We start from the raw sequence: 20,645 nt of genomic DNA, 5'->3' as shown, positions 1-20,645 counted from the left end.
AGGACAGTGCTCAGGCCCTGAGCTCAAGCCCAGGACTGGCAAAAAAAAAAAAAAGAAAAGAGAGAGAAAACTGAGGAACAGAGATTCGACAACCTACCCAAAGGCACAAAGCAATAGCTGGGTTCTGAACCCAGAGTGAGGGGCAAGAGCTGAGGAACCCTATCACTGGGACAGGCAAAGGTCTACCTCAACCTCAGTGCCCTCAGTCTGCACAGGGGGGGTTCAGGCCAGAGGGCGCCCCCTCCCCACCAGTTCATAGGTCTTGCAGCTTCAAGATACCCATCATGCTGTACAGTCCTGTGAGGCTTTCAAGACTATTAAGATTCTCCCGATGACCCGTGGACAGGACAAGCAGGGTGGGTCAGAGGGGCATCTGCCCCTCACCCCAGGAAACTATGTCAGTCCCCAGTTCCCTCTTCACTAACACCTTTAGGCAAATACTAGTGGGGGGCATGCTATGTGCAAGGAAGAGACTGGCAGATAGAAGTAGTTGGGGGGCTTCAGTGTGGCGCTGCCATGGGGCTGCGAGAGGAGCAGAGTGAGTGAGACCCCTCCCAACACTGTCAGCCTTTTCCCCAGCCGAGGCCCCCCTCAGAACAGCAGGAGCTGAGCCCATGGGGGGCCCTGGCAGCCCCAGACTTCTGAAGCAACTTGCCAGCCTCCCCCAAGTGTCTGGCAGCCTCCCCTCATCCAGGCCGTGCCCCCCTTCTGGTGATGTCAGCCCTGCCCCGCCCCCCGCGGGAGCATGTGGCCAAATATGGCTAACAGAGCAGCCCGGCGCTAGGAGACTGGGGGGCGGGGCGGCCCCTGACTGAGAGTCCGGCAGCTGGGGAGGGGCCCCCCGGGGGGCCCAGAGGACTTGTCAAGGAGAGAATTAGGGATCCCCATCCCTCTGCTGGCAATAGGCACTTGCAGGACTGACCCAGGGGGACAGGAGGCCCACAGCGGGTGGGCAGGTGGCACCCCGGGTACCTGCCCACCCCTACCTGAGGTCCTGAGTGAGTGTGCCCCAGCCGCTACCTTCCAGACCATGGCAGGCAGCACAAACCCTGAGGGGGGGAAGGCCTGACACCACACTGAGCTGACCACCCAGTGTGGCTGCATGACAGCTCCCACCCTAGGACCTGGTGGCAGAGGAGGCTCAGGCTCCTGAGGAGTACAAGAGTGCACGGGAAGAAGGGGGTTGTGGCAGTACCCCCCTCCCCCCAGCGCTGCCAAGAGGGGCAGGAGCAAAGCCTGAGCAGACAGGCAGGGAAGAAGGCAGAAAGATGTAGCTCACACCTGTAATCCTAGCTATTCAGGAGGCTGAGATCTGAGGATCACAGTTCAAAACCAGCCTGGACACTAAAAAGTCTGTGAGACTCTTATCTCCAATTAAACACCAGAAAACCAGCCGTGGTGCTGTGGCTCAAGAGGTAGGGTGGTAGCCTTGAGCTGAAGAGTTCCAGCCCAGAGTTCAAGTCCCATGACAAAAAAAAAAAAAAGAAAAAGATTGAGATAAGAGATAAGCCCTGAGAGTCCAGAGGATGCCAGGGCAGACATGAAAGCTGGAGGGAGAGACAGAAAAGACAGGAGTGCTGGACAGACAGACCGACAAACAGACAGACAGCTAGGGCAGGCAGAGGGGAGGAAAAAGAGAGCAAAGAGCAGAGATATAAATCCAAGGCTGAAGAGGTGAGGGGGACGGAAGAGGAAAGGTCAGTGTGCTCAAATGCCAGGACAGTGGGGCAGTGAGAGAAGGTGGGAAAGCTGGGGACAGGAACAAAGGCAGAGGGGAGAGTGTGACTAGGGGATCATGGTACTGGGCTCACCCCTTCCCCTCCTGGAAGACCAATGCTGCCTCTCCTGAACTGAACCCTGTTATTCCTGCCCACAGGCTACAGCTATGCAGGTGGGCTTGCTGGCTGGAACATCCAACAGCAGCTTCCCCTCTTCCAGGTCCTCAACCCTCTAGGCGAAAAGGAGCAATAGGCAGGAGCAGAGATGGGGGCTAGGAGGTTGGGTGAGCAGGCTTTGGAGCCCTGGGGGAACTAAGGGGCACCTGGCTGCCCACTCCCCACCCTGGGGCCAGACCTGCTGGAAGAACTGGCTGGACAGCTCCAGGGATGGAGGCCAGAGTTGGGGCTGCCTCAGAGACCTGGTGGCTCCAGACCACCTGGCTGGCCCAGGAGCCCCACTGGCCAGGATTCATCTTCCTCTAGAGCCTGGTGGGGACAAGACTGAGCCAGACCTTCCTGGGCCAAGCAGGCCTCAGCTTTCCAGGGATCTTGGCCTCCAAAGCCTCCCGCTTCCTGCCCTAGACCCTGGGTTGGGCTGCCCAGCGGGTAAGGCTGGAGTGGGCAGCTGAGAAGTGCCAGCCGCTCCCCACCCCCTCGCCTTTCTTCTGTCTGCCCTACCCCCACAGTGGCAGCTGGTCTCCAGCTGCCAGCAGTTCCCACCCTACAAGTGGCCACACTGGGGCTGGGACCAGACTGGGCCATGAGAGTGGGTACGGATGGTATCTGCCTCCCCCATCTCCAGTCCTACGACCCCAGAGGGACTAGTCAAGAGGCCACACCCTGCTAAGCCTGGGAGGGAGCACCCTCTTCCCTGGAGAGGGTTGGAGTCTCACAGGCGGAAGTAATCTGCAGAACCCACTGGGAGGCGGGACCTCCTCCTCTTGCCCCAGCTCATTAATGTGCTTCTAATTTGGGAATCCAGACTCTCAGCCCCTCCTCACTCCCTCTAGGGCGAGCAGGAGTGGGAGAGCCCACAGGCTTCCTTGGCCCAAAACAGTGTAGGGAGTGGAGGTAGAGATTCAGAGCGCGCTGGAGTCTCTAGACCTGCCCTCACCATCTCCATCCCGGCTCTGGGCTCCTCCAGTCCCATTCCCAAGGAGCAAATCCCAGAGATCCACTGGGGGTCAGGCTAGTGGGAAACTTGGGGAGCGGGTTTCACTGTGGTCAATCAACATGTGAATCATCTCCCATCCCAAGCTACCCACTGGCTTCTTCTGTGGCCCCCCATATCGGTCACTGTCCTGTACATTCTCACCTACACCACTCTATTTTATCTTTTTTTTTTGTCAGTTGTGGGGCTTGAACTCAGGACCTGGGCACTATCCCTGAGCTTTTGTTTTGCTCAAGATTAGTGCTCTACCACTTTGAGTCACAGTACCACTTCTGGTTTTCTGGACTTCTCTGACCCAGCTATCTTTGAACCATAATACTCAGCCTCCTGAGTAGCTATGATTACAAGCATGAGCCACGGGTGCCTGGCTTTATTATTATTTCTAATAAACTGGAAGGCCTCCTGCTTCAGCCTCAGTTCTGGGAACACAGGTTTCTATGTCACCATGCCCAGCTCATTCTAATCGTGTGTGTGTGTGTGTGTGTGTGTGTGTGTGTGTGTGTGTGGTGTGTTTGTGCTGATCCTGGGGTTTGAACTCAGGGCCTGGGCACTATCCCTGAGCAGCTTTTTGCTCAAGGCACTCTACCACTTCAGGCTTTTTTGGGTAGTTAATTGGAGTCTATAAGTTTCATGGATCTGAGAATCACAGTCCAAAGCTGGCCCAGGCAGAAAAGTTCCCATGAGATGCTTATCACCAATTAATCACTCCAAAACAGAAGTGGTACTGCACTGAGCACAAAGAGGCTCAGGACAGTGCCCAGACCCTGAGTTCAAGCCCTACCATGGATCCCTCCCTCTCATGGACTTTTCTTCCTGGGCTGGTTTTGAACTATGATCCTCAGATCTCAGCCTCCTTAGCTAGGATGACACGTGTGAGCCCCCAAGCTTCATTTTACCATTTTTATGTGTACAGCTTAGTGACATTACTACATATTTTGCTCCTGTTTCTCAGTATCTTTTTCCTGTCTTCTATATCGATGCCACAAGTATTGGGGTGACAGGTCCCCACTCCCTGCCTGCCACAGGCCCTGACGAATCACCCACAGATGCTCAGATAGTGACCACCCACGAGGCCAGTCCCAGGCACATTTGACAGCTTCACACATGGGGCGGCTCGCCTACACAGGTACTCAACCTCACAGTCCATGCCGCACCCGTCGCCGTCACACGGTGTCCAACACCATCACACAAACCCAAGGCTAAAGCTGTGTCACAGACTGTGTCACAACACACACCAGGCATTACACACACACACACACGCACACACAGAGTGGCAGCTCCCTCACACACAGCCAGTGACATCCACAGGCACAGATGTGTGTAGCATGACCCCCTTCCCACAAGATGCCCTCACACAAATCCTCACATCCACACAGGCCCCTCGTGGAATTCCATTTCCGGTCTCAGTGGCTCTTACAAACAACTGTCCCCAAGTCACACACAGCTTTCCTCCATGTGCACCCAGCCTCACTGTGGTCACAGACATGGACTGTACCCAGATTCTCTCGCATGCATCCACCCTAGGCAGCATCACCCCACACAATGTCCCCTCACAACACCTCTCTCCCATCTAGTGTCACACACAGCTGCACATGTTTCCCTCTACAACTTCCTGTCCTTCCACGCCTGGCAGGGAGTCCAGGAAACAATCAGTACTCTAGGAAACCCCAGGGGCTGAGGCTTTGGGAACCTGTGGGGGGGGGGATTCTCTGACCCAGGCTCCAGTGGGCACGGGGACAGGCAGAGGCTGGCCCCTCTGGCAGCAGCTTCTTCTGCAGCAGCCCTCTGTGTCTGGCACTCGCAGAGGGAAGGCAAAGATGAGGTTATGAGGACAGGCCTGGTGATCTGATGACCTCCCCCCCAGCTCTAATTAGAGGCTCCTGTCACCATCCTAGGCCATCCCAGAGGTCCAGAGGGCCCTGGATCCCTAAGGCCATCTCTCAACTTTTGCACCCCAGGTGGGAAGGGATTCTGGGACCTCTCAGCAGCTCCCCAAAGAGCTCTTTGGACCCTCAAGGCTGTAAGGTCCTTTCTCCACTCTCCTCTGTGTCCTGAAAATGGTGCGGCAGGCCTGCCAGCCTGTCCCAGTCAGTTTCCACATGGATCCCCCAGCGGAATCCGTGACAGCGGGGCAGGGGAGGCTAGCCAGTGGCCTCTGAACACGCTTCTTCCTGTCCACCCCACAGGCCCACCACTTCAGAGGGCAAGTTCCCCCCTCCACTAGCTCCCTGTCCGGACACTGCAGGGGCGCCAAACTTCTCAGCTGTGTTCACCAAGTTTAGCCCTCCTCACCCCCTAAGACTGTCCTCCTCCCCTACATGAGGCCACTGGCCTACCTTTCTGCGCCTCCTCAGGTTCAGGTTCCATGATGAGAGAAGGGGAGGAGGACATAGGGAGTAGAGGCTCTGGGAAAGGCTGGAGCAAAGGTAAGGACACAGAAGGTACGAGCTCCAGTTGGGACCCATGCTTCTTGAGTCCCTTTGTGGAGAGGTCTCCTTGTTTTATTCTTATTTCTTCCAACAAGCACAATGTGTTGTGGTATGCAAACCTTTGAGTGAGAGTGGACACAGGACTCAGACACACACACACACACACATATCTATGCATACACACTAGACCTGTCCTGCCAGCTACTGACCACTCTCTGTGCCGATTATGATCCCCTCCCTGGGGTCTAGGGGAGGGGCCAGGGCTTTCGAGTCCTCTTGGCTCCAAGCCCCTCCTTGCAGTGAGGACAACTCAGGACCCTCCAGTTACCTTCACTAGCTTGTCCTGAGCAGTACTTAGGTTCACCATCCCCTTCCTGCACAGAACCCAGGCTCATAGGTACTGCTGGGGGAGGGGCGGCCCCAGGACTGTGGGAGAGAGGGGCCATGGTTCTAAGCCTCTCCAACCTTTACAGACTTCCGCTGTCCCTCCTGTCCCCATGCTGGCCCTGGTGGTATCCTGGCCCCCAGCGCTGGGGCAGAACATGTGCAGGGAGCGCTAGGCACGACGGGCGACAGCCCCTGGAGTGGTATCCAGGCCTCGCCACCCCCATCCTCTGTGCTGGGCTACAAGTCCAGGCCTGACAGGGTTCTGCTCCTACCTCGAGAGAGGAGGACACAGGACACCACCTCCCAAAAGCCCTCCCCAGCGTCTCCCTCCCCCAGGGGGCCCGGGAAAGAATCTGAGCCAGAAATCTCGGTCCCTATCTAGGAAAGGTGTCGGCAGGTCTCAATGACACCGCCCCAGGGCCTGGCTGGACTGGAAAACAGACCAGAGGCTGGCCTTTCTACCCAGGAAGGAATAAAGGACGTGACAGACAATGGCGGGGACCTGGGTGGGAAAGTGGAGGGGGGGGTGCTCGGCCGTCCTCGACTGCCTTCGCAGGACACCCGGCCTGGAGTGGCCAAGGCCCCAGCTCCAGCCGGACTCGGAGCGCACCGCTGGCAGCTCCGAGCCCCCACCCCACCCCACCGCAGGCGAGAGGGGTGGAGGGACGCCCGGCCTCCCGGGGGGCGCACGCACACTCCGGGGCTCCGTGACACCCCAAGGTCCTCGGGCTCCGCGCGCCACGAACTGCCGGGAGGCCGGGCCGAGGCCTGCGTGGAGCCGGGGCCCGGCGGGCTCCGGAGAGCACAGGCGCGGAGTCCAAAGGGCGGCGGGGCCCGGGACAGGGCGCCCCGGATCCGCGCCGGGGTGGCGGCCCCCGAGCACGGACGCGGAGGCGCGGCGCTGGGGAGGGCGGGGGCGCGGAGACCCCGCTCCCCGGCCTCCGGGAGCGGCCCGTCCGGGCCGGGGGCGGGGCTTCCCGGGAGACTTTCTCCCCGCTTCCCTCCAAACTTCCCGGCACCCCGTTCCGGGGCTCCAGCTCGGGCTGGACAATAGCTCGGGGACCCCGTGTCCCTCGAGGGTTCCTGCGACACCGCCTCGTCCACACCACCTCAGCCACCGCTCCCTAGCGAGGCCTCCTCCAGGCGTCCGCCGGGCTTACCTGGTCCGAGCTCGGGGGGGCGCTGCGCCGGGCCCGAGGGAGCCGCGAGGGGGGCCGAGGAAGGGGGGGTCGTGGGGAGGGGGCTGGCCGGAATGCAGGGAATGAGCCGGGTCGGAGCGGGAGGCGCCGGGCGCGGAGGAGGGAGCGAGCGGGACGGAAAGTTTGTGTTGAGGAGCCGGCGGGGGGTGGGGGCTGCGGGAGGGGCGGGGCCTGGCTGGGCGGGGCCTGTCGGGGGCGTGGCCTGCTGGTGGGCGGGCCCGGGGGCGAGGGGCGGGGCCTCCTGGCCGGCCGCGGCGGCTGCCCACCCTGGGCCTGGGGATCCGTGCCCACCCCTCCCAGCGGCACGCCGGCCCTCACTCGCTCCCCAGAACCCCCACTGGAATTTGGGGCTCCGGTCTGGGGCGGAGCTAAGGGAGGAGTTCCCGCCTGGGTGGGGGGGCTGAGCGCCCGCCGGTGGGTGTCAGGGGTCCCGGGTGCCGCTTCAAGAGGAGCCCCGCCAGTTGGAGCGCCCAAGTCTCGGGGCTCCCCACCCCGCCGCCCGCGTCCTGGGCCGCTGAGGCAGGGAGCCCCCTCCCGTCTGAGAACCCGTCCCCCACTCCCGGGCCCCAGACCCGGCTCCGCCCTGGCAGCTGCGCCCGCCCTGCCCGGACCCGGTTTGTCTGGTTCTCCCCGAGCGGCTTGTTTCTCGGATTTCTCCCCTTCTCCCACTGCCTGGACGCCCTCCCCCTCGGCCCGGCTGGGGTCCCCACGGGAGGCGTTTCCACCCCGTGTTCCCCCAGAGTTTCGGCCCGACCGGGTGGCGGGGAGGGGCCCGGCGCGCCCCCGGGCCTGGGCGGGAGCTAGGCGGAGGCTCCCCCAGCCCCGGGTCCCCGCCCGCCGCCGCGGCCCCTGCGCCCAAGAACCACCGCCGCGCTCGGCCTGGGACGCGGCTTTATTGGGGATGTGGGAGCCCGGCCCGCTCCGCGCCCGCCGCCCGCCCGTCGGGTCAGACCCACGCGGACCGCCGCTCCCGGGCAGGAAGTGGGGGAGGGGCCGCGCCGCCGCCAGATGCGCGCGGACTCCAGATGTTCCGCGTCTCCATCCCCGCCTCGGCCGTGCCAGGCCGGGGAGCGCACGGCCCTCGGGAGGCGGGGACGGGTCGGGCCCCAGGTCGGGGAGGAGCCGCCGTGGGGCGAGAGGAGGGGCGGGGGTCCTGCCTCCGTCTCCGGGGTCGCCCGGGTCACTCGCAGGCCAGCTTCCCGTCGAAACTGGAGAGGGCGATGGCGAAGGCCTGCAGGGCGCACAGCGGGTACCGGTAGTCCAGGGTGAAGGCGTCCTCGGCCACTCGGCCGAACTGCAGCACGATGTAGTCGGCTGTGGACACGGGCAGGTCGGGAAGGACGGAGAACTTGGAACCCCAACCCTGGCAGACCCCTGCCCACCTCCCCCTTCCGATCTCATCCAACCCGCCCCACCTGTACTGGGTCTGGAGAGCCTCGGGCCGGGGGCCCAGTCTTATCTGCTGCCGCCCCGGGCCATACCTCTGCGGGGGCCTTAATCTAGCCCTGCAAGGGCTCAGTCAAACTAGCTCCAGCCACAGCCTTTCCTCCCCAACTTCTGGGTTGTCTTTTGGCCGCATTCCTTCACGCTGCTCCCAGCCCTCGAGTCCCACCTTAACCCTAGGTCCAGCGCTTTCCCTGGCCCTGGGTCCCCTCCTTAGGCACCTAATCTGTTTGGATCCCAAATCTCAACACCTCCCCCAGCACCCGGGGAGACAGAACATGGCTAAATATACCTCCCAAACTCTGATCTGACGGCAGACCAAGCTCCACCAGAAATGTGATCTGGGGAGGAATCCAAAGTCAGAGGACAGGTGACCGGGGCCCAACTCTAGGGCAGAGTGTGTGTGTGTGTGTGTGTGTGTGTGTGTGTGTGTGGTAGGGGGGGTGTTGTTCAGAGTGTGTGTGGGGGGGTTGTTGCTCAGAGTCGGCCCAACCCTGTGAACCTAGAGTCTTTTCCACCCTCCAAACTTCTTCACTTTGGTTTATAACAGGGACAGCTTCATCTAATTTTGTTCCGGGCACATCTTGTTTCCCTAACTTCTCCAGGGTAGTCCTTTGACCTTGTTTAAGAAAAGATACTCAAATGCTTGATTAATATTTCCTGCTTTTGACAGGCAACCATTCTGAAAACTGGAAAGGTTCTGGGGTATGTCTTACTAGCTGTGTGACCTTGGGCAGGTTACTAAGCCTCTCTGGAAACTAGAGACACCTTTCTTCTAGGGTTGTTCAAAGGGTTTGATCATTCAAAGTCCCAAGTACAGTGCCTGCTTCATAGAAAACACTGTTGGAGTTGTTGGAGTACTGAGGTTTGAACTGAGGACCTCTCTCAACCGCTTGAGCCATACCTCCAGCCTGTGTGTCTGTTTTGCAAAATCTCCCTCCCTTCCCCCCTCGCTGGTCTAGGTTACAGACAGTGCTCTACAACTTGACCAAAGCTCCATGCCCTGCTTTTAAGTGGTTGGAGATAAGAATGTCACAGACTTTCTTGCCAGGGTTGGATTTGAACCTCAGTCCTCAGAGCTCAGCTTCCTCAGTAGCTAGGATTACAGGTCTGAGCCATCAGAGCCTGGCTTGCAAAACAGAGACTTCAGAAGGTAAGAGCCTGCCTCTGGGCCTCAGCACCTTTGACCCCGTCAGGCTGGGTTCTTGGTGGCTGCTGGACCCTAGCAGCTCCTCTCTCCTTCTGATCCAATCCAGCTCTCCAAGTCCCAGTTCTACCCCCAGAGGGTCAAGGTTAGACTGAGAACCTGGCTCTCTGTGGGAATGCAGAGCCTCCCAGAAGCACAGAGCCAAGGCTCTTGGAGACAGGAACCTCGCCGACGTCCTGGGATACAGGCTGGAGCTAGGCCTGAGTGACGCCAGGGGTCAGGCAGACGCAGGGAGCAGCCTGACCTGGGCCCTGACACTCACGGTCATCAGCGTGGACTATCTGGAAGTTCTTCACCGAGGCCTGGGTGACCCGGCCCTGGAAGTTCAGGGTGTAGGAGCCACTGTCCTCATTCCAAACCGGCGGCTTGTTGTGCAGCTCAATGAGGCTCTCCAGAGTCTTGTTCTGCCATCGAACCAGCAGCCCATCACTGGCCTGGGAGGGCAGGGTAGGGAGAGGGTGGCAGGAGAGCGTGGTTAGAGGTGGCGAAGAACACCCATGCAGAAACTAGGATGCTTAGTCAGGCATGCAACATCCATTCAGGGCATCAGTATCCCTGGTCCCTGAGGGTGCTAGTGGCTGGGCACACAGCTGTGAGGGCTTGTCTGGGGGAGGGGGGGTGTCCAAAATGGCATGCTGGGAAATCGAAAGGAGTACCTGATACCCCAGCAGGTTTCCAGGACCTATGACTATGCCAAGAGAGTGGCATAGTTTGCGAGAGGAAGGAGCCACGATTATAAGATGGCGCTGGTGTGCCGTCTCCCTTCCAGTCACCTGCTCACATTCCTGGCTTGGAGATCACCTCCTTCATGGAGCCTTCCTGATTTCAATAGCTCAGCTCAGCTCCCATGATGCCTTGCGCCTGCCATGCCTTTACTGGGATGGAATTAGATACTGTGTTGTCTGTCTCCATGCCTCTGTGTCCCACACAATGGGGTGTGTGAGCACTGGATAAATTCACAGCCCATGGAGTGTTATTTAAAGCAGTTCTGCTTCAGGCTAAGCACTCACGGTAGTATGTTAGGAACTTGCTGTGTGGAGTTTGGGTCTCAGGTACCTGGCACAGTAGGTGTTTAATAAATGATTGCAGAGTTGAGGGCTGTGGCTCATGCCTGTAATCCTAACTGCTCAAGAGGTTAAGATCTGGAGGACTACAGTTGGAAGCCAGCCAGGTCATAAAAGTCTTCTAGACTCTATCTCCAAACTAATCAGCAAAAAGCACGGCTGGGAGACGGGCACCAAGGGCTCACGCCTGTAATCCTAGCAACTCAGGAGGCTGAGATGTGAGGATCGCAGTTCAAAGCCAGCCCAGACATGAAAGTTCATGAGACTCTTATCTCCAGTTAACCACCAGAAAACTGGAAGTATGGCTCAAGTTGGTTGAGTACTCCTAGCCTTGAGCTGAAGAGCTCAAGGATAGTGCTCAGGCCCAGAGTTCAAGTCCTAGGACACACACACACACACACACACGCAGCATGTCTGGGGGTGTGACTCAAGTGGTAGAGCACAAAGCAGGTGAGTAGGCAGATCTGAGTTGAAACACTAGTACTCTCCCCAAAACCAGTGACCGCAGTGGGAACGACCCACGATGGATGAGAAGAACATCCCCCCCCCCAGCACCTTGGTCTTACTGAGTCCCAACTTGGACATTCCTCCAGGCCTGCAAGGACAGTCGTGGGACCCCAGAGGCCGTTTCCCATAGCTGTGCCCCTGGCTCAGTGTGGCCTCTGACAGTGGCACAGCACTCAGCAGAGAAGGGCATGGGAGCAGCTGACAGGGTATTACTTTCCATCGTAAAAGAGGAGAGTGACACCAGTCTCCTGTGAGCACGGGGACGTGTCATTTATCTGCGTCAAGTCCTGGGCTCCCTGACCTGCTGTGCTAAGGAGCAAAGCCCAGCACTGCCAGCCCTAGACAACTCTTAACCGACGCCACACCCGCACGTCCCTCCCCTCAACCTTTGCTTTAAAAAAAAAAAAAAAGTCATGGCTCTTCAGCTCAAAACCTTCCCTTGCTTCTCAGAACACAAACCAGTTACACAGGCCTATCTTCCTATCACCCTCCCCTCTGACCTCATGTCCTCCAGCTCCCATGGCCACCTTGCTGATCCTCAAAACACCAGGTGCCCTCGGCCGCAGGGCCTTTGCACTGGCTCTCCCTGTTCGGGTGCTCTTCCCTGGGCTATATTCTGTGAGGCCCTGAGTGCGTGACTTGCTCTGAAAAACTGCATTCCATGACACACTGGACTTCATTCTAAAAGCGGCCGGAGTGAAGGAATGCTGGGCTTTGGGGAAGCTGAGTCCCCAGCCCTTCTTGGGGGCTGGGGGGTAGAGAACTCACATTTCGGGGCCGGATGGGGACCCTCTCGTTGTCAGAGCTCATGCCAGGGATGATGATTGTCATACGCCGAGGCCCGCGGAAGCCCAGCACGTTGGTTTCCTGGGGGAGAGCTGCGGGTCAGGGTGCCCCTCTGCCCCCCAGGGCTTTGGAGGGGAGGACTGGGGGCTGGACGCACGGGGCCCTCACGTAGATCACAGCTGCCAGCTCCTGGCGCAGGCTGTTCACGTCGGCGCCGCCCCCACCCCGCCGCGGGTTCTGTCCGCTGTCGTAGACGGTGAAGCGGTTCCCCAGGAGGTTGGACCTGCAGGCAGAGTGGGGCCAGGCCAGGGCTGAGGGGGCAGCGAGGCCTGCACCCGCACAGATCCTCCCCTGCCACCCCAGGAAAGAGGGGGTACTCAGCACTGAACCCTTCACATCCAGACACGGTCCACTATATAGCATAGGCTGGCCTCAAACTCATGCTCCTTCTGCCTCAGAGTTTAGGCCCCACAGCCAACAACAACAACAAAAACCAAAACAAATAAACAAACAAAACGGTATTCAGAGAGGCCGGGAATGTGGCTTAGGGCTAGAGTGCTTGCCTAAGATGCAGAAAGCCCTGGGTTCGATTCCTCAGTGCCACATACACAGAAAAAGCTGGAAGTGGGCGCTGTGGCTCAAGTGGTAGAGTGCTAGCCTTGAGCAAAAGAAGCTCAGGGACAGTGCCCGGGCCTGAGTTCAAGCCCCACGACTGACAGAAAGAAAAGAAAAGGAAAGGAAAGGTAAAGAAAAGAACAAAAAATTAAAAGAAGGAAGGAAAGAAAGGAGGGAAAGGAGAGGAAGCTGGGAGGTGCTGGTGGCTCTAATCAGGAGACAGATTTGAGGATCACAGTTCAAAACCAATTTAGACAAGGAAGTTTGTGAGACACTTGAATTAATCAGCAAAAAGCTGCAAGCGGAGCTGTGGCTCAAGTAGTAGAGTACCAGTCTTGAGTAAAAAGCTCAAGGATAGCACCCAGGCCCTGATGATAAGCCTGAGTGCCAGCACCAGAAGAAAAAGGCCTAGTATCCCCACCTCCTCTCACACTGTGGTAGACAACTGGCCGGAACGTTGGGGAAACCACACTGACTCAGCCCACGATGGCTCGGAGTCACTGAGGACATGTCAGGTAGCTGCTAAGCCCCAGGGGCTAGGGATTCACACAGCCAACATAGGCCTGGTGCTGTCCCCACAGAGCTGAGCCCTCTTCCCTGCTGGTCCCATCCAACAGTGCCTGCGTCCGGCCTTGATGGAAACACCAACCCTGAAGCCCACCCAGGCCTGCTGGCCATTTGAATAAGTCACCCGTGCCCCAGGCCAGGGCACATTTCCAGAGTCTGGGAGCCTGGGCACTGCCACCCTGACCTCAGGCCCTGCCCCAGGGACACCCACCTCAGCTTCCCCACGACGTTCTCCCCTCCTCGGGACAGGTTGGTAGGGTCGCTGGAGATGAGGTAATTGGCTGTCTTGCTCCGCTTCCGTTTCCTGCCCGCCAGCAGGAACACCTGGGGGAGGGAGGCAGACAGATGGATAGACAGACAGACAGACAGTTGGGAAGGAACAAGGAGGTGGAGGTAGGCTGGTGGCCCACCCTGTGGGCCCCCGATCTGAGACCCTCCCAGGACCCCCATCCCCTGCACCCACCTTCTTCTGTGTGTCCAGGTGCAGAAAGTAGGAGGGGTACATGCCTCGGTCCATGCCTTTCTTGTCACGGGTGAGCCTGCAGCGTACCGTGCGGCCCTGGGGCGCAGGCTGCAGCACGAACTCCAGGGGGTCGTCCACTTCCACGGGTGGGGACACAGCCCTCTCTACCTTCTGGTGGACAGAGGACCTCTCAGTGGGGCCGATCAGGACCTGCCTCAGCAGGGCCCGAAGCAGGCAGGGCAGGTGACAGGCTGGGCCACCCAACACCCTGTGAGGACAGAGCTGGGCCCTGCAGCCTGGGTTATCTGTGCCTTCCAGTTCTGTCCAGTGTGACAGCAGGGGTTCAGGAGCCCCCAAGCCTGTTACTTCATTTCGATTGTGATCAAGAGCTAGGGTTTTGGAGCAGTTCAAATCCTGCTTCTATCATTAACATCTTTCATGGTGGGGTTTTCCTTTTTCTTGCACGGCTAATAAGCAAGGTGCCTGTGCAAAACGGGTAAAACCCCAAATCAACATGGTCATGCACCTCAAAAGGATCTTTGGTTAATCTGCTGATTCGTCCTTGAGATACGAGTCTATCAACCAGGCTGGCCTTGCATGTTTCAGCCTCCTTGGGTTGGGATTATAGGTATGTACTACCACACCCAGCCTCTTGTGTGTGAGTGTATGTGCTGGTCCTAGGGCTTGAACTCAGAGCCTGGGCATTGTCTTTGAGCTTTTTTTCTTTTTTTTTTTTTCCACTGAAGGTTAGCATCTACCACTAAAGCCACCCAACCTGCACCAGGTACCCCAGCTCTGGTTTTAGGCATGCAGAGCCTTCTGTCACAGAGTATCTTCGTGTTGGTTTTTTTTTTTTTTTTGCCAGTCCTGGGCTTGAGCTCAGGGCCTGAGCACTGTCCTTGGACTTTCTCAAGGACAGAGCTCTACCACTTGAGCCTGAGCACCACTTCCAGCTTTTTTCTATGTATGTGGTACCAAGGAATCGAACCCGGGTCTTCATGCATGCTAGGCAAGCACTTTAACCACTAGGCCAAACTCCCAGCCCTCGTTGGTTTTTAAAGAGTGTGTTATTAAAGACTCTGTGGCTTCTGCATGTACTCTCTTTGGCTCTGGAAAAAGTTGGGGGACCCAGGTCTTGTAAAGACTCTAAGGAGGGGACACGCAGACAGGAATAGGCCTCCAGACCACAGCCACCACAGTGAGCCATCTTTGACATGGACTGATATGTAGATCAGGCTTCCCAAAGACTCTCCTTGATTTCTGGCTTCCAGAAGCTGAGTGGAGGGAAATGCACGTTTGTTGAAGTGCTGCTGCGGAGGGATTTGTTACACCGCTAGCCCCTGGAGGATGGGTGCTCTGTTCTTTGAGAAACTCCTAATGCTTTGGTTGCAGAAGCCCACAGATGGCCTGGGGACGTCACAGTGGCCCTCAGTGCTCCCAGAGGCCCGCCCATTTGTCCTTGTGTTCTCCCTTCCAGGAGGGAGCATGACTCAAAGCCCTGGCTCCTACCAGGGAGAGGACAGGACTAGTAGCCGGTGCCTGCTGCACCTGAGTACAAGAACTTAGTGCTATGGCCGGCGCTCTGGCCACTGGCAGGTTTCTCCTGTGTGGAGGGGGCAGCCAGCCGGGGGCCCTCAGCCTGGAGCAAATGTGTAGAGCCTCTCCTGTGCCCTGCTTCAGAAGAAAGTTGGGAAACACAAGACTATGTTTGGAATGCCATGTGGAAAAAGCCAGAGCGGACTCAAACACTCCCACAGCTGGGAATTTCAAGGGCCTTGGCTGTAGAGATCTGCAATTGTGCTCTCCCCGAGAGAATGCACCCGCCTCAAGGCCCAGACGTCCGCATCTGGTTTGTGTGAATCAGCCAGCAGACCTGACACGATCAACCCACGGAGTCAGAGAATCACCAGGGAGCTACCTTTGTGTGCTTTCTCTTTGCTGGCATGAATCTAGTTCTGCATCACTCACTCCTTCACTTTTTCTCCTCTGGATCTACCTCCCTGTTCGGCTTCTTCCAGTCACTGTCCCTGTGCCTTTTCAGCTCAAAGCTAGCACTTTACCACTTTGAATCACAGCGCCACTTCGGGTTTTCTGATGGTTCTTTGGAGATAAGAGGCTTATCTTTCTTGCCCGGGCTGGCTTTGAACTGCGATCCTCAGATCTCAGCCTCCTGAGTAGGTAGCTGGATCTGATAGTCTTACTATGCAGGGAAGGCAGAGGACATTCCAAATCAGGGCCCTTGAGTGGCCAGCCAGAACCTGCTGTCCTCAGCGCCTCTTCTGCCCCCTCCCCCCCCAGCCCCTGTCTGTTGTCCCCTTGTCACACAGGGGAGCCAGGATCCCATCTGGCCCACCTGACCCCACAGGCCTCACTTCTCTTCCCCCTCCCCTTCTGCACCCCTAACCTTTTTGCCTTTTCCTTTAGTTTTGCCCTTCCGGTTGCTGTTCTTGGTGACCACAGCTGCCCCCTCCTCCTCCTCTTCTTCCTCCTCCTCCTCCTCTTCTTCTACTGCCTCCTCTTCCTCCTTCTTTCCTTCTGAGCTTTTGGATGGGGCTGGGCACGGGGGGGGGGAGGAGGGGGGGGTCTGAGGCTTCAACAAGCTTAGGTACCCTCCCCTCCCCCAGCTGTCAAAATAGGAGCCAAGAGGACCCCCACATTTTCTGAGTCTCGAGCATGCACTCTTCCCCTTGTCCTGACCACAGGCCCTCCAGAGCCCCTGGAGGCCAGGGCACACCCACCTTTTTTCTTCTTGGGGAAGCGTGCGGCCTCACCTGGGCTGCCTTCCCCAACCTGAAACATGGCAGCTGGGCTCTTCTTCCTCACCCCCTTGGGGCTCCCCCCATCCTTGTCAGTCTCTTCAGATCCTGCTATGTGGGTGTGAAATGTCAGGACCTGCCCCCTCCAGAGTCCCAGAGGCTCCTGGGCCCAGCTCACCTTTCTTCTTCGCCTTTTTCTTAGCCCCCTGTCCTGCCTCCTTCTTGGTTCGAAGTGCTTTCCGTGGGGGGTCTGGGCTTCCAGGGTCCCCTGCAAATGAGAGGTACAATGGCGGTGCTGGGACCCCCTCACCCCTCCTTGATCCCCAGGGAAGCTGAAGGCCTGGCAGGGCCCACCATCTGCCTTCTGCCTGTCTTTATGGTTTCCGGTTATTGATTTGGGGGTTTGTGTTTGTCAGCGGTGGGGCTTGAACTCAGGGCCTGAGTGCTGTTCCAGAGTTCTTTCCGCTCAAGGCAATGTTCTACCATTTGGAGCCACAGTACCACTTCCGGTTTTGGGGTGGTTAATCGGAAACAAGAGTCTAGTGGGCCTCAGTCCTAGATGTCAGCCTCCTGAGCAGCTAGGATTACAGGCTTGGCTTGAGCCACCAGCGCCTGGCGTTTATGTTCTCCTCACCTCTGGACAAAATCTAGGATCCGAATGAGCAGTAAGCAAGTGGGAGAGGGCATCAGTTGCTGGCCTTTCCACCCCAGTCCCGTAGACACTCCTTCAGGAGCCTCTTCTGCCCACTGCTTGACTGACAGCGCGCAGGCCCTCCCCTCACCGCCTGGCATGCTGGGATCACTCTGCTCAAGCCTCACTAGTGCCACACTTATTCACTTTATAATATACTACAGCTCCTGTGGCCAGTAAAAAGAATAACATTAATATCCATTTGAGTAAAAATGTCACAAAGGGGCCAGGAGTTTGGCCTAGTGGTAGAGTGCTTGCCTAGCATGCACAAAGACCGGGGTTCGATTCCTCAGTACCATATTCATAGAAAAAAGCTGGAAGTGGTGCTGTGGCTCAAGTGGTAGAGTTCTAGCCTTGAGAAAGCCCAAGGACAGTGCTTAGGCCCTGAGCTCAAGCCCAGGACTGGCAAAAAAAAAAAAAAAACAACAACAACAAAACAAAGAAAGCCAAACTCCCAAGGCCCTCCCTGAACAGGGTGGAGGAGGGGAACAGCAGGCTGTCAAAGTACACCGTGGAGAAGTTTCTGGAAAGGCGCTGGTGAACTCTGATTCTCATGCCCTGTGCTCAGGGGTTGTCAGGTAGCTTGGACTCTCCAGTGCCCCCTGCACCCACCTTTCAGGCCTGGGGCTTTGGCCCTCCTCTCCTTTTCCTTGGAGGGCTTTTTGGGGGGCACAGAGCTTTTCTCTTTCTTCTCCTCCTCTTCCTCCTCTTCATCCTGGTCATCTTCTTCTTCCTCATCATCTATGGACAGAAACTCATAGTGGGACCCAGAACTGGCAGGTTGCTGGCACTGTGTGTGTGTGTGTGTGTGTGTGTGTGTGTGTGTGTGTGTGTGTGCGCCTGCATACCAATCCTTGGACTGGGACTCTGGGCCTGGGCTCTGAGGATGAGCTGTTTTTTCTCAAGGCTAGCACTTTATCACTTGAGCCACAGTGCCACTTACAGTACCACTCATGGCTTTTCTGAGTAGGTCATTGGAGATAAGAATCTCTGAGCCTTTCCTGCCTGGTTGGCTCTGAACCTCGATCTTCAGATCTCAGCCTCCGGAGCAGCGAGGATTACATGCACGAATCACCAGTGGTCAGGGTAAGAGTAACCTTTTCCTTTCTTTGCCTTTCCTCTCTTTTCCTCTCCTTTCCTCTCTTATCCTCTCCCTCTCCTCTCCTTTCCTCTCTTCTCCTCTCCTCTCCTTTCCTCTCTTCTCCTCTCCTCTCCTTTCCTCTCGTATCCTCTCCTCTCCTTTCCTCTCTTATCCTCTCCTCTCCTCTCTTATCCTCTCCTCTCCTCTCCTCTCTTATCCTCTCCTCTCTTCTCCTGTCCTCTCCTCTCTTCTCCTGTCCTCTCCTCTCTTATCCTCTCCTCTCCTTTCCTCTCTTCTCCTCTCCTCTCCTTTCCTCTCTTATCCTCTCCTGTCCTCTCCTCTCTTATCCTCTCCTCTCCTCTCCTCTCTTATCCTCTCCTCTCCTCTCCTCTCTTATCCTCTCCTCTCTTCTCCTGTCCTCTCCTCTCTTATCCTCTCCTCTCTTCTCCTGTCCTCTCCTCTCTTATCCTCTCCTCTCCTCTCCTTTCCTCTCTTATCCTCTCCTCTCCTCTCTTATCCTCTCCTCTCCTTTCCTCTCTTATCCTCTCCTCTCCTCTCTTATCCTCTCCTCTCCTCTCCTCTCTTATCCTCTCCTCTCTTCTCCTGTCCTCTCCTCTCTTCTCCTGTCCTCTCCTCTCTTATCCTCTCCTCTCCTCTCTTATCCTCTCCTCTCCTGTCCTCTCTTATCCTCTCCTCTCCTCTCCTCTCCTCTCCTCTCCTCTCTTATCCTCTCCTCTCCTTTCCTCTGCTCTCCTGTCCTCTCTTCTCCTCTCCTCTCCTCTCCTCTCTTATCCTCTCCTCTCTTCTCCTGTCCTCTCCTCTCTTCTCCTGTCCTCTCCTCTCTTATCCTCTCCTCTCCTCTCCTTTCCTCTCTTATCCTCTCCTCTCCTCTCTTATCCTCTCCTCTCCTCTCCTCTCTTATCCTCTCCTCTCCTTTCCTCTGCTCTCCTCTCCTCTCTTCTCCTCTCCTCTCCTCTTCTTTCCTCTCTTCTCCTCTCCTCTCCTTCCTTTCTGGGTTCTCAACCTGCCCCTGCCTCCCCCATCCTAGTCTTGCTGTTTCCTGACTCAGACCCATCCGGGCTCCTTGGGGCCCCAAGCTGTACCTGAAGACCACCCTTTCAACCGCTCTGTGCCTCAGTTTCCCCGGAGGTGAAATGGGAGGTGATGGGGATTCGCCCTCCTCAGGCTGGCGCTTCCCCAGGCTGCCCGGTCCTGCGCCCCCCCCCCCGCCCCCAGCTCCCCCCTCCGCCCCCCTCACCTTCCGTGGCGTCGGGGCCCCCGGCTACCAGGAAGGTGTCCCGGGGGTCCGGCTTCTTGGCCTCGGGGTCCCGGAGGAACCTGGCGTAGACGGTGGGCTCCTCCCGCGGCCTCCGCCTGGGCCCTGTGCCGTCCGGGGTTCAGCGCGGCGCCCCCCCCCCCGCCCCGGCCCCGGCGCCCCCCCTCCTCCCCGCCCCGCCCTCCCCCGGGGCTCCCCGCGCCCCCACCAAACCCACCCGCTGGCTTGCGGGGTGTGGGTCCCGCGGAGCCGGGGGACGAGGGGGTCTCGGTCCTCTTCTTCCGGGGTGCGGGCCTCTGGGGGCCGGGAGGGGCGGCTCGGAGCGCCCGAGGCCTCTAATCCCCCCCAACCCCCCCAACCTCCCCCCCCCCCCCCCCCCGCCTCCAGAAATAACCGGGATTAGAAGAGGCGGCGCTGCGGGCGGGCGCTGGTGCGGAGGAGGGGCGAACCCCCACTCCAGACCCCAGACCAGACCCCAGACCCCCACCCCAGACCCCCACCTCAGACCCCAGACCCCCACCCCAGACCCCAGAACCCTCACCCCAGACCCCCACCCCAGACCCCCACCCCAGACCCCAGAATCCTCACCCCAGATCCTCCACCCCAGACCCCCCACCCTAGACCCCCATCTCAGACTCGACCCCAGATCCCCACCCCAGACCCCAGACCAGACCCCAGGCCCCCAGCTCCAGACTCCCCACTCCAGACCAGACCCCACATCCCCCACCCCAGACCCCAGAGCCCCCACCCCAGACCCCACACCCCCCACCCCAGACCCCAAACCAGACCCCAGGCCCCCAGCTCCAGACTCCCCACTCTAGACCAGACCCCAGGCCCCCCACCCCAGACCCCAAACCAGACGCCAGATCCCCCACCCCAGACCCCAAACCAGACCCCAGGCCCCCAGCTCCAGACTCCCCACTCTAGACCAGACCCCACATCCCCCACCCCAGACCCCAAACCAGACGCCAGATCCCCCACCCCAGACCCCACACCCCCCACCCCAGACCCCAAACCAGACCCCAGAGCCCCAAGCCCAGCCCCCGGCGTGGGGTGCAGCTCGCTCGGCCGGGCCGGGGGCGGGGGTACCTGCGCGGCGGGGGGACTCGCTGAGGGCGCGGGGCGCCGCGGGGCCCCGGGGCTCCGGCCTCCGTCTTCCGGCCCGCTGCGGAGGAAGGGAGCGGGGCTGTCTCTCTCTGCCCCTCCCCGACGGGGCGGGGGGCGCGGGGGGTCCCCACCTGTCGGAGGCCCACACCTCCCGGAGGGTCTCGTCCTTCAGCGGCAT

At 58.7% G+C, this 20,645-nt stretch overlaps 2 protein-coding genes across 2 annotated transcripts in view; both read right to left on the bottom strand.

Annotated features, from left to right (window-relative positions):
* The window catches only part of Tead3 (TEA domain transcription factor 3), a 23,437-nt gene extending 15,491 nt beyond the window's left edge, over positions 1-7,946 (bottom strand). Inside the window, exons 1-3 of the mRNA XM_090355225.1 lie at positions 7,857-7,946; positions 7,171-7,783; positions 6,866-7,057 (exon numbers count right to left, since the gene is read on the bottom strand). Coding sequence (XP_090211351.1) covers positions 6,866-7,057; positions 7,171-7,783; positions 7,857-7,946 — 895 coding nt within the window. The remainder of the gene's footprint in view (positions 1-6,865; positions 7,058-7,170; positions 7,784-7,856) is intronic.
* Positions 7,810-20,645, bottom strand: Tulp1 (TUB like protein 1). The gene is made up of 15 exons (XM_090355224.1): positions 20,599-20,645; positions 20,450-20,525; positions 19,578-19,656; positions 19,343-19,465; positions 19,188-19,296; positions 17,616-17,776; positions 16,491-16,580; positions 16,295-16,423; positions 15,961-16,109; positions 13,557-13,727; positions 13,305-13,417; positions 12,080-12,194; positions 11,894-11,992; positions 9,817-9,988; positions 7,810-8,218 (listed from the first exon to the last, which is right to left on the bottom strand). Exons 1-15 carry the CDS (start codon positions 20,643-20,645, stop codon positions 8,085-8,087), a joined length of 1,767 nt encoding a protein of 588 aa, XP_090211350.1. The 3' UTR covers positions 7,810-8,084.

This window comes from Megascapheus bottae, chromosome 22 (genome assembly GCF_031878675.1).
Source record: "Megascapheus bottae isolate mThoBot1 chromosome 22, mThoBot2.hap1, whole genome shotgun sequence".
Classification (NCBI taxonomy): Eukaryota; Metazoa; Chordata; class Mammalia; order Rodentia; family Geomyidae; genus Megascapheus; species Megascapheus bottae.
Note: the sequence above shows the minus strand (reverse complement) of the source record. Positions and strands in the feature narration are given on the sequence as shown.